The 12,425-nt window shown below is 38.2% G+C and overlaps 1 protein-coding gene across 1 annotated transcript in view; it reads right to left on the bottom strand.

The window, feature by feature from the left end:
* Positions 1–1,040: 1,040 nt before the first annotated feature.
* Positions 1,041–12,425, bottom strand: part of CEP89 (centrosomal protein 89) — a 34,541-nt gene continuing 23,156 nt past the window's right edge. The window contains exons 18-19 of the mRNA XM_058813555.1: positions 8,198–8,367; positions 1,041–2,066 (exon numbers count right to left, since the gene is read on the bottom strand). Coding sequence (XP_058669538.1) covers positions 1,844–2,066; positions 8,198–8,367 — 393 coding nt within the window. The 3' untranslated portion in view covers positions 1,041–1,843. The remainder of the gene's footprint in view (positions 2,067–8,197; positions 8,368–12,425) is intronic.

Here is a 12,425-nt window from a genome sequence, read left to right as displayed (position 1 = left end):
AGATTGGAGCTTGTGTGGAAACCAGAGGAGTGTGGGTGCCTGTCTAACTTACCTGCAGAGGGATTTCAGACCTGACATTTCAAATTGGTTTTTTTTTCAAATTCAAGGAACATAGGGGACAGGACTGGTGTAGTGATAGACCACCCCCATGACAATTTCACATATTAATGAAGTTATTTCAGACTGTGCTTAAAAATAGCTTCTGGTTGTTATGTTGAGGCGTGGAGTCTTAGAATAATCAAGCTGAAAAGGCCAGGAGAGTGAAAGGATTCAAAGGTGTAGCTCTTGTTAAGTCTCTGGGCAGAGACCAAAAGATAGTGTGCTGTTGAGAATAGCTCTGTTAATCAGTGTCTTAAAGACTCTGGCATGCTGAAGTTGTATCTTGATGAACTGATAATGCTGCTGCACTTGTGCACTTAAAGGGAAGGAATTAAAGTACATCCTAAAATCCTGTTTGCATATATATTACTGAGCTGCTTTGGTGGTTTTCCCATAATCAGGGAAATGTAGTCTGAGTGCACTGAGGTTCTGCCAGTGCTCTCATCTGTAGCTATTTTAGCTTTGCACAGTGCTGCAGGACCTGCCTTTGAAAGCTGTCCATCTGTCTGTCCCTGACCACCATGGTGTGACAGAAGTGCTGTCCCCACCCTCTCCTGAATAAAGCCATTCCTCCTCACCCTGCAGGAAAACGCTGCAGAAACCTTTCTAGACACAAACACTATGAACTTCTTTTAGTATTTTAACTTGGTTTTCTGCTCTTTTTGTTAACTTTGATCAAAGCCAATAATGAAATAATTAGAATTAATTAAATAATGAAATATTTCATGTAGTATTAGAAATAATGAAATTCTTCCTTATTTCCAATACTACACAACTATGATAGTTATATGGTTTTTGTATTGTTACAGTTTTCTTGGTACCATTTGTGTTTTCTTATGAAAATGAAGGAAAACCAAAAAGCTGATCCAGCAAGTTATATGTAAATCCAAAATAAAGTTGTATCACAGTAATATATACTACTACAAAGTTGATGTGCAATATTGTGAAAAACCAACAAATCTGAAAGCTAATACAAATACAGGTCAATAATCTAAAAGCATAAACAATAAGCACTGCTTCAGAGAATACTCTGGGTGGTTTTGAAGCCACTGAGTCTGAAGCAGGATGAACAAAACAATCTGGAGGAGAGCTGCATCCTGTGCTGGCAGCTTGTCCCCTTGGCAAACCCATGGCAGGAGCTCCCAGCACCTGTAAATTCCAGATCCTGTAAATCTACACCCTGGACACTTGTGCATTCAGGCACAGCAGCTGTCATGAGGATGGTTCAGTCATGTCTGCTCCACACTCAAATTCTTCTCTGTCCTTCAGACAACAAGATTTTTGGCACACCATCTGGTATAAGGACGTCCTTGCATCTTAGAAAGTCAAGATGCTTCCTCATGAGAGAAAAGTACAAGCCACACTTTCTTTCCAGCTTGGATCATACTCCACCTGGCAATTTAGGGAGAATTCACTGAAACTTGTCATTTTAATTTTAACTAGCACTGTCTTGCTGCTCACTTGTTTTGTGGCATTGTGTGTCTGTGCTGAACACCAAGATGTTAACTTAAAGTTGCACCACATTTTGTCTTGAGAATAAACAGCCTTTTCTTCAAATAGCAAAGTTGTATTTTAGGCTAGATTTCCATTATTAACAGAACAAGTAGAGAATATGCAGTTGTCATTTTCATGACCCTAAAAATACACTAAAATTGAAGACAGCAAGCATTCCATTACACATCGTGCTGCTGAAAAGTCAAATTTAGGCACCAAGTTTTCTTTCTTGGATGAGATAAGATTCTTATCACTGACATTCCTGCTGAATTTCATTTTCAGTAGGGGATGAGGTTTTCACATCACAATAGCTAAAATCATGTCCATACACTAGGTCCTTCTGAGAGAGTGGTTCATGAACTGTGACAGCACTCCATGTGTTCTTCCTCAGGGATTTCTGTAAGAGTTCTCTCATTCTCTTGTTTTCTTTGGCTGTGGATTCCCACATGATTTCAAGTTCCCCTTCTGTTTTCCTAGGAAAAAAATGAAGAGAAATTTTAACTTCAACAATGTTTCAGCAGTACAGAAGTACAGTATGTGGATAAACAAATTAGAAATAGCCTGTATTTAGGTGCCTGATTGAAATTCATTCCTTTTTTGCTTTTGAAAAAGCTCATTAAATGTAATTCTATATAGGATATGACCGGAAAACCACCCATTATGTAACAAGTTGGATTAAATCTGCACACAGAGCAGTGCATGTGAGACCCAGATATTGTGACTGTCCCTCCTGCACTGACTGAGGCTCCCTGGTGAGCACAGCTCTGCCCCTTCTCACTGCCCAGAGCACTGTGCCACCCCTCTGAGCCCCAAGGCTCTGCTCAGTGCCAGCCTCTGTGCTCAGCTAATGCATCTTTGGGGGAGCCAAACAAAAGTGATATCAACTCAGAAGGCAGACAAAGCCCAAGAGCTGGGGTTTCCTTTGGCTCCTAGTGTATGTCAAAATACAAAATAATAAGGAAATGAAGATCAGTTGATGTGAAAAGCACAGCTGATGCATGGAAAATGAGCACACATATTTTAATACACAACCAGAGGACACAGGCTCAAGCTGTGTCAAGGGCAATATAGGTTGGATATCAGGGAAAAGTTTATTACAGAAAGGGTGATAAAGCTCTGGAATGGCTGCCCAGAGAGGTGGTGGAGTCCCCATCCCTGGGTGTGTTTAACAAAGCCTGGATGTGGCACTGGGGGCCAGGGTTCAGTTGAGCTGTTGGGGCTGGGTTGGACTTGATGATCTTTAAGGTCTCTTCCAATCTGGTCATTCTGTGAATTTGTGAATCTGAACTCTTCTTGGAGGACTAATTTTTAAGCAAAGCTGAGAGATGCAGAGGCACAGAGTGCTAACTGGCTTTGCAATGAGCAGTCAGAGCACACTGCAGTCCCAGGTAAGGCACTGCAGTGTGACACCACTACACAACTTGCAGTCTGGTATTTCACAGTTCAGCTGTTTCCCAGCTCAGCATCTGACAAGAAGCAGTAGCATCCCAAGTGTAGTTACACAAGGGGATTTTGTTTGAAAATTTTGACCTGATTGAAATTTAAAAATGCATTCAGTAGAATTGAAATTTAAAAATGCATTCATTGCTTAGGGAGAGGGTGTCTTCTTGCTAGTCACAACCTCCCTTCCCTCCCTCAAGGAATCTGGATTACAGAGCAGCTTGGTTGCTACAGCTGCTGATGCTCTGTACATCTTTCTCAACACCAAAATTTCCTTGTCTCTACAGCTGGTTTGCCTTTTGAAACACAAGTCTTTGCCACTTGGCATTTAAAATTAGATATGTGCTCAGTTTAGATACCATGTGCTGTTTCCAGATGCCTTTAGACAAAAGGCATTACATTCATTTCTTATTAATGTAGGCTATTATTAATTAAATAAGGAAAAATAAAAATTTAATTCAACACCTAACTTAGCCAAAATGTAGGATTTTATAACTTGTTGAGTAAGCAAAATTCCAGTGCTCCACTGATGTTTGAGGATGAAAAAATTAGATGTACATTCTGAAAGATTCCTCTTTAAAAGACATGCCCTCATTGAAGTAAATTCATCCAGCCTTAAATCTCAGAATCTTATTTGGGCTGGCTCAGGAATTCATTGTCATCTATCCTGTAACAGTTTGTTTATATATTCCTTATCACCAAGGTTTTTATTATGGTTATAATTTTGGATGTCACCTCAGAGATAAGACAGCTCCTCCCCCTTGCCTGCGCACAACAGCAAAGCTTTTCTGCTGTGGAGCCTCTTCCAAGGACAGTTTAATGCACTTTTCAAACTTACATTCTGCATCCAAAGCACAGCAGCTGTGACTAGCTTGAGGTATTGTTTCTCTGCAGAAGTTTTATGAAATAAACTCTGATTCAGAAAACTCATAAAGGTCAATGACCTGTCAAATAAGACCAGAAACATCTAGGAGCTTGTTTTTAACCCTAGGATCACATCATGAACTTTGTTTATATGTCAAACCTCTTATTTAAGGAAAGGTTGTGATATTGATATCTCTTATAGTTACTCAGTGACTAATAAACATTGCATTATCAGCTGCCTGCAAAACAAAATGCTATTGCTTTCTCATTAAGGGTTGCTGGGAATTTGCAATCTTGTCTAGCAAAGGCTGTAATTACTGATAAGGCTCTATAGAGCAGTTTCCAGTAAGGGAAATCTGTTTATCTTTAAAAGCTTTTATTTATCAAAAGTACAACTATATCCATATGTGTTTCTTCTGAAAACCAAGTAGAAAAATTCTCATCCCTTGGATGCAATGGGTAAGTAGTGGAACTCCTGATTTTTCTTATGAGCTTAAAGAATGCAGGAGGGAAGAAAATTTCAAAGGCGAGTCATCTCTGTTATATTTGATGAAAGCCCATGCTAGTTTGGAGTACACTTGTTAAACAGAGAAGGAGAGAAGCAGCATGGATACATTTCTTTGTCTACTTGTGAGCATACTGTGACTGCAGTGTAGGAGTGATGGGGGTAGGACAGTCAGGATGGATGGAGATGAGAGATCTCTGAAATCAGGTTTTGGAACTTGGGGTTTATTGCAGAGGGCCTGGGTGCAGGGCCCTGCTGGGAGCTGCCAGCCACAGAGAATAAAGAGAGTGGGAAAGAGAGAGAAGGCAGGAGCATGGTAAAGAGGATGAGAGAGTAAAAGAGGTAAAGGGTAAACGAGGATAAGAGAGTAAAAGAGGATAAGAGAGTGAGGTTCCCATTACAATACCATAAATCTTCTTCTGTGTTGAATATTCTAATTCTCACTAACCAATCTAGTCCAAGATACAAATCCTACAGCATTTACATACAGCCTATAAGAATCACTACATTACCATACTGTGTTACATTTTAAACCCTAAAAACTCCTCTTTGGGCCCCTTCTGCCAAGCTGTAGGGTCTGCTCTGACCCTTGGGCCTGTCTGCAGGCAGAGGGTGTTGTTCCATCAAAAGAGGATCACCTTCAGCTGGCCACACCATTGTTTTCCAGTTGTTCAGTAACTGAGGGATCTCAAAGCTTGCTTTCATTTCAATCTCACTTATAGTTTCTATATTCTCAAAATCCTTTGCCAGGCAATCATATTTACAAGGCCTTCCTGTTTCACCTTCCCCAGCAGTGCAGCTGCTGTGCCTGTGGGCACACAGGGCTGGGCAGTGCCCTGTTTCACTGTGCTCCTCCTCAGGTTCTGCTCAGCCCTCTGCAGGCTCTCACTGAAAGCACAAGGCTCTTTCCAGATCTCAAGTGGGATTTCACTTTGCTTTTCAAGAGAACTTACCAGCAACAACAGGTACAGTATGCTTTTATGATAAACAATTTCCTGGTGGTAGCTAAGTCAGACTTGCCCCAGTTTCCTAACTCCATATTATTAAACTAAATGCGTGAGCAAAATAAATTATATGAAATAGTTTTCTGTCTTCACCTGCTTACAGTGACTCATCATACTTTCAGCTAGATTTCAAAGTAAACTGGATTTCTGCTTAAAATGTGGCATGCTACTCTGGTTTTCATTATGTAACAGTGAAATTAGAGAATAAATATTGATTGTCTTAATGTCTATGTAGGCATTTTGGACAGAAATATTATTAGCTACATAGTATTCTGGACTAAAAATCTACTCTGTAAACACAGCTAGTCACAATAAATTGAAATGTTTGGTACCCTCTTAGCACTAAGGGACTTTAGTTGCTAAACTATGGATGATGAGCAACATCTGAACTACAAATAATTTTCCCTTCCTTACTCCTGTGACTGTGTGAAGGGAGAAAGAAAATTATAAACCTTGTAAAATCATTAAAAAAATCAGGAAAAGCAGACTAAAAGGCACGTTTAATTTCTAGCTGACAGGCATAAAAGAGTAGATACATATTTGGATTACCTTGGGAAACTACTTTATATTGCAGTACTTGAGAAGAATAATGGAATATGAAGAAGTTAGTTCATATTAATTGTATCAGCCATGGTGTTAGTTGGTTTTATTGATTTTGTTTCATAAGCATAAAAACTTATTATCTCTTATAGAGGTGTAGAATTTAGCTGACTTCTTAGTAACATTTAAAAATTTTTAATCTACATTTTTAATACAGTAATCAAAGGAAAACAGCAAATCACGAGGTTAACTAAAATACTACTTGGAAGATTATAGTAAAAATCCTTTTTTACTTTTAGACTTGTGTTCATTATATTATATTCTAATAATTACTGTTAAGATTTAACTACCACCAGAAAAAAGCAGTCACTCGTTACACCACTCAATAATGTTGGAAACTACAGAAATGAAAGACATATCTTGATGGGATTAATCTTGGGCTTGTTTCCATAAACCACTTTTCTTTATCATCCTACAGTTAAATGGACTACAGTGGTGTAGTTCCAGGTCCAGATCCTGTTTCTTAAAAGGAAGCTGCAAATATTAATTGTGCATGTTTACTGAAGAAAAAAGGAATTAATTTGGACTGAAAAGGTAAAAGTGATTTAGTATACTGTATGGAAAGTATAATTACTTTACACATCTGTGTTGCATCATCTAATTTGCCTACTTTGGGGCTAGAAGGGTAAATTTTGAATTATCCATACTGTGGGATTTCAAATTATGCTCTATCCTACTTTGAAAAAAAAAAAAAATTACAGTAAAAAATTGTAACATGAGCCCAGAGATATGAAAGCCATTTAACAGTTTAAAATCCTAAGCAAATATTTTCAGAGAAATGTCAATCAGTTCAATCTGGTTTTTAATGTGAATATATTATATTGTTATTAATATTATATATATAAATATATAATATATATAGATATAATATATTAATAATATATTATTATATTATTAATGTGAATTTCAGAGATAATTGTACAATTCTGCTACTTACACCTGTTTAATTGCACTGTATAAAGTAACTGAGAGGGACTGCACTGATATAAGGCAGATAATACCAAGCCCTGTTTTCCTATTGTCTGTTAAAATCTATTTAAATCAATTATTTCACAATGGCAGTGATGACTTGAGAAATGACTGCTTATTACTTTTCTGTACTTGTAAACAGAAACTGTTTTTTTTATGCTGATAATGTAAATGTGCTATGAAGCTTTCCACTATCAGAGGGAAAAATACTTTTAAAGGACTCTGTATTTAAAGGATATCTCAACACTGCAGACATAATCTTCTATAAATCTGTTCCATTTTCTTCTCTTTATTTTGCACATAGCCAATCCATGTCACTTGTTAATAGATCAGTAAGACAGACTCAAAAGAAAACAGATCTTTGGTGTACTTAATAGCTTCCCTTTATTTCCTACTATTCTAAAACTCTTGAGGGGTATGAATGGGGAAGTGTTCAGCCTTTAGCAGAAGGTGCTATTAAAATAAATCAACATATATCTTAATTTACAGAATCCTTTCAAATTATCAAAGATTCACACAGATTGATATCCTCCTCAGACTGATATCCTTCTTAAGAACAGCAGCAGCCATATAGAATAAATTCCTCCTTCCAAAGACCTTTCTTTGGAGAGCTGGCAATCATGGGCAGGGTTTCAGCATTCTCATTTTCATGTCACAGGAGATGGTTTGTTTCCAGCTCTGCTGGAAAGCAAGTGCTGGCTGTGTGCAGGTGCTTTCCTGTCACTGACATATTTTATGAAAATCCTTTTCCTAGGATTTTTCTCCCGAGAAGCCTCAGAAAAGAAATGTAAACAGTAACTATCTGATGGCTGTGGAATGTGGTCTGGAGATGTTTTACCAACAGGTTCATCTTTGATAGGTTGCATGTGAATTGTTTTTAATTAATGGCCAATGACAGCCAGCTGTGTCGAGGCTGTGAGCAGTCACAAGATTTTTCATTATTATTCATTCTTTTCTAGCCTTCTGATGAAATCCTTTCTCTATTCTTTAGTATAGTTTTAGTATATAATTCCATAATGTAATGTAATGTAATGTAATGTAATGTAATGTAATGTAATGTAATGTAATGTAATGTAATGTAATGTAATGTAATGTAATATAATATAATATAATATAAATCAGCCTTCTGAAACATGGAGTGAAGATTCTCATCTCTTCCCTGGGGACCCTCAAACACCTCCACACTTTCCCTTGTCCCTTCACCTGCCTGTGCCCCCCTCACCTGTTTTGCTCCAGCACCTCCTTGAGGGTTTCCTGTTTGTCTTGCAGCAGCTGCTGCAGGTGCTTCTTCTCTTGCTCATACTGAGCAGTCTTCCTTTCAAATTCCTTCTCCTGCTCACTCATCTTGAGGTTGATATCTCCAAGCTTCCCAGCTGCTTTCTTTTTATATACCTGTAAGGGTTAAAGTTAATAGAAAAAAGTGGGATTATAGGAGAAATAAGGAAAAGTCATTCCCAACAAAAGAAAGAGCTGGAGATACTGATTTTCATTTGAATCTTTACATCAATGCTGCCTTGCTCAGTTATGCCAGGTAGGCTGCATTATGGGATTTTTTTGACCTATTTCTTAATATGAAGGTATTACACTTAATTTTGTTCTGCATAAAGAACTACAGTGTACAATGAATATCATACTGTATGTCTATTTTATTAGCTGCAACAAAAGGTTTATTTTCCAAAGCTACACTTCACAGCACATGTTGCTTACTGCTTGCTGAAGAGTCATACTTATCAGTACATACTATGAAAAAGTGTTTCTGTTTTGTTAAGTTGTTTAATCTTAAGAGGTAGAAAAGAATACCTTTTAATTTAATTTCCTCTTGATACTAAGAGGAAGAAAAGAAGCTTGCTGCTTCATGTATCAGTCCTGTTGTTCAGTGAAGCACAAATGATTTTTTGATCAATGGCTATACTAACTAAATGATAACTAATGACTGGTCTCATCTCAAAAATAAGAAATTAGTAACTTTGCTTTCTGAAATAACATCCTCATTAAATTGCATAAGCATACAAGAAACTGAAAACTGGTTTGTGTATTGTTACACATTTCTAGATGCTGCTGCTCTTGACAATACCAAAATCCAATATTAACTTAATTTTCTCATGATTACAAATAAAATGCTAAAACTGTTATTTTTCTCTGCATATTGTGATGTTTCCTACAGGCTACAGAACAGAGTTTTGGGATAGAAACACCTCCTTTAATAAAACTGTACACTAATTTAGAGAAGCTTTGAAAATACTGCTAATATAAAGTTATATTTCAGGTGCTAATCACTAAGGTTTTATCTTCACCTGAATCAGGGGAGAAAAATTTGAGTTTGCCTTTTGCAGGTATTAAAAAAAGGCATTTTTAGACATGCTGTATATAAGGCTGTATAATCCTTCCCACAAACTGTTTCCTTTTTAGCACTTACAAAATGTGTCATTGTGAAGTTTCATTTTCTAGAGGTAATAGGATAACAATAGGTACTATTTACCTAAAATATTATTAATTCAATATATAAGCCTGACCAACATAGGGTTTTCATCCTATTTTTTTTCCTGACAGTTTTAATAGAAGAATAAGAAGCCTCAAAGTTAACCAGTACCCAGAGAAGCCTTCAAAATGCAGAGTAATGTTAAGGAAGGCTACAAGTACACAAGTTCCTTCTGAAGAGAAGGCTGCTCAGAGCCAGCCTGGAGGAAGTGCAGAGCATAGGAAACAGCTGAACCCTCCCCTGTGTCAGTAAAAGGCCCAGCACGTGCCAGGTCCAGCCAGGTGTGACTGAAATGCCCTCTGTAGATTAGATGCCTGTAATAATTTCAAAGAACAAGAGCAAACTTCCTCTCTCTACTTTATCACAAGGAAGGAAGGCTGGTGAATTGTAGCACTGGTGAAACCCTGCTTTCCATCATGTGCTGACCATCTGAGGTGTGTGTTTTAAGCTGCACTCTGTCCTCCCCAGCCCACAGCTGCCTCTGCTGGCTCTGCCCTCCTGCTCTGCCTTTGCCAACTGAAGCTGAGTCCCGTGTGCAGAATGGTTGCAAAATCAGAGGGAAAAAGTGCACATTTTTCTTATGATTATAGTCTGAAACTAGGTTTGAGTGATACATTGTTCTGATTGATTATAAATAATCTGTAAAATGCAGCATGGGCAGGTTGGGCACACTGACACAGGCAGCTGCTGGCACTTGCAGATCCTTCACACCTTTGAATTGTTCAAGATAACCTATTACTGTGAAGTGAAGCAGGCAGCAGCAAACAGACTGGTGGAGGTGACAGTTTTCAGGAAGAGGATGGCAACACACAGCTGGAAGTCCTAATATTTCCCTCTAGAGATGGTCATGGCACCCTATGTACATAGCAAGCAGGATGAGGAATGATCATGGATGCAGTCCTGGTACTGAAGGGGGCATAATTTACTCCCAGGTGGTAAAGAGACAGTAAAACAGACTGCAGATGATGAAGAGGAACTATGCATACATGATATTTTTGGGTCAGGGTATACATTATGCTGTTATTCTGGGTCTCCTAGGAGGCCCTTGGCTCCTGGGTTGGTCACAGAGATCTTGGAAATGGATGATTTTGTTGCAGTCATGGAAAGATAGGTTCTATTCAGCAGGCTCAGAATGCCTGGGACACATAACCAACCTTCCTGGGGATATTGATCTCTTCCCTGATTTTTGGCAGCACTTTTGTGTGAGTGGCAGTGTGTGCAAATCATCTCCTGAGTTCACAGCTGAGTGGAGAAGTGTCTGAAGCTGTTTCAGTTTTCTCACAAAAGCCAGCACAAATTTGGGCACATTTCTCTTTCCTTTGCATACAGATCAACTTACAAGTGTGAAACAGAATCCAGTGTTTCCTTACCAGTGAGATGAATGCATTTCCTTTCAATTTTGGTTATACTTTCTGTTTTCTATGCAAACATGGTTAACTCTGGGAAATAAGCTACATAGTATACAAAATAGTGACATACACCAGAATAATTTAGAGATTCTTTCTATACATCAGCTAACATCACAAAGTGTGAAAGATTCTGAACATATGAATGAAGGGAATGAAGGAAAACAGGTGTTGCAATATTATATGCTGTACTACCTGAGCCCTTGTATTTCCTGATTGGTAACTTGGGACAAAAATAGGGGTGAATTCCTGCCCTGATAATTAAAATATTTGGGGGGAAAATAATCCATTTTTAGGACTGACAGAACAATGGAAGAAGTTTCTTAAGTGGCTGCATTTAAAAAACCAACAATGCTCCATAAATTTTCAAGGGTCTCATGCTGGAAAAATCTAGAGTCTAACAAAGCAGAATGAATACTCTGAAGAGAAAAGCCATGTATGCAGCAAGACTTCAATCAACCCATGGTATCCTGATTTCAGACACAAAGCACCTTTCCCCAAGTCCAGATTAATGTTGATAGGAACATGGCAAAGGAACACTGGTGATAGGAACATTGTCTCCATCAAATGTGCTGGCATGAACAACTGCTTATACAAATCAGCAAGTTCTGCAATTCTAAGAACATGCAGTTCTAAATACACTGCTCCTCAGTGATCAGGAAATGCTAGGAACAAATCTTTATTGCTTTCTCTTCATCAATCACAATTTTGTAGTCTAAATGCAATAGGGAGCAAGAGGACAGGAAAAAAATTAAGGCCAAATTAGCAAACTTGCATGAAAATGAGGGCAGTTACAGCAGGAGATACAAAGGTTGTTTCTGTTTTTACTAAAACCTCATGACTAACAAAATAATTATCAGATAGAGATTCAGAATGAATGAACTTCTTGTAATTCTTTTTATCAACAGGGTGTGTGCATAATTTAAAGATTAATTACATTTGCAGTAAAGGAAAGGAAAAGGTGTGTAATGATGAACTGGATGCAAATTCTGTTATCAGAGATTTACTATTCACAGTCGTAAGTACAAAACCCTGGATTGTTTTCACAGAATTTCTACTAGAAATGTTTGACTAAAATACTTCATAAAAAGACAGATTTTTCTGTGTTAGCTGTCCCTTTTGCATGAAGTTGAAGGACTCCCTGATGAGACAAACATTATGTCCAAGCCCATATTAAAAGAGAACAGTGCAGAATTCTGACTGTAAAGAAACAGTTTTAATACAAGAAAGATTGGCTTCCTCAAATTCTTGCATGGATCATCAAACTGCTTGGTAATTACAATTATGAACTACAAAGAGAGCTCCCAGGGAACACCAGCCAAAGTACTACCTCAGGTTATGCTGACCATGGCACGAGTCAGTATCTCAGTTCACAGGATCACAGAATGAATTAGCTTGGAAAAGACCTTTGTGATCATCAAGTCCAACCCATGACCTTAACACCTCCTCATCCACTAAACCATGGCACTGAGCACCACATCCAGCCACCTTAAACAGCTCCAGGGACAGTGACTGCACCACCGCCCTGGGCAGCCCAATCCAATGCCCAACCACCCTTTGTGTGA

Source organism: Ammospiza caudacuta, chromosome 13, assembly GCF_027887145.1.
Source record: "Ammospiza caudacuta isolate bAmmCau1 chromosome 13, bAmmCau1.pri, whole genome shotgun sequence".
Classification (NCBI taxonomy): Eukaryota; Metazoa; Chordata; class Aves; order Passeriformes; family Passerellidae; genus Ammospiza; species Ammospiza caudacuta.
This window is presented reverse-complemented; position numbering and strand designations above follow the sequence as displayed.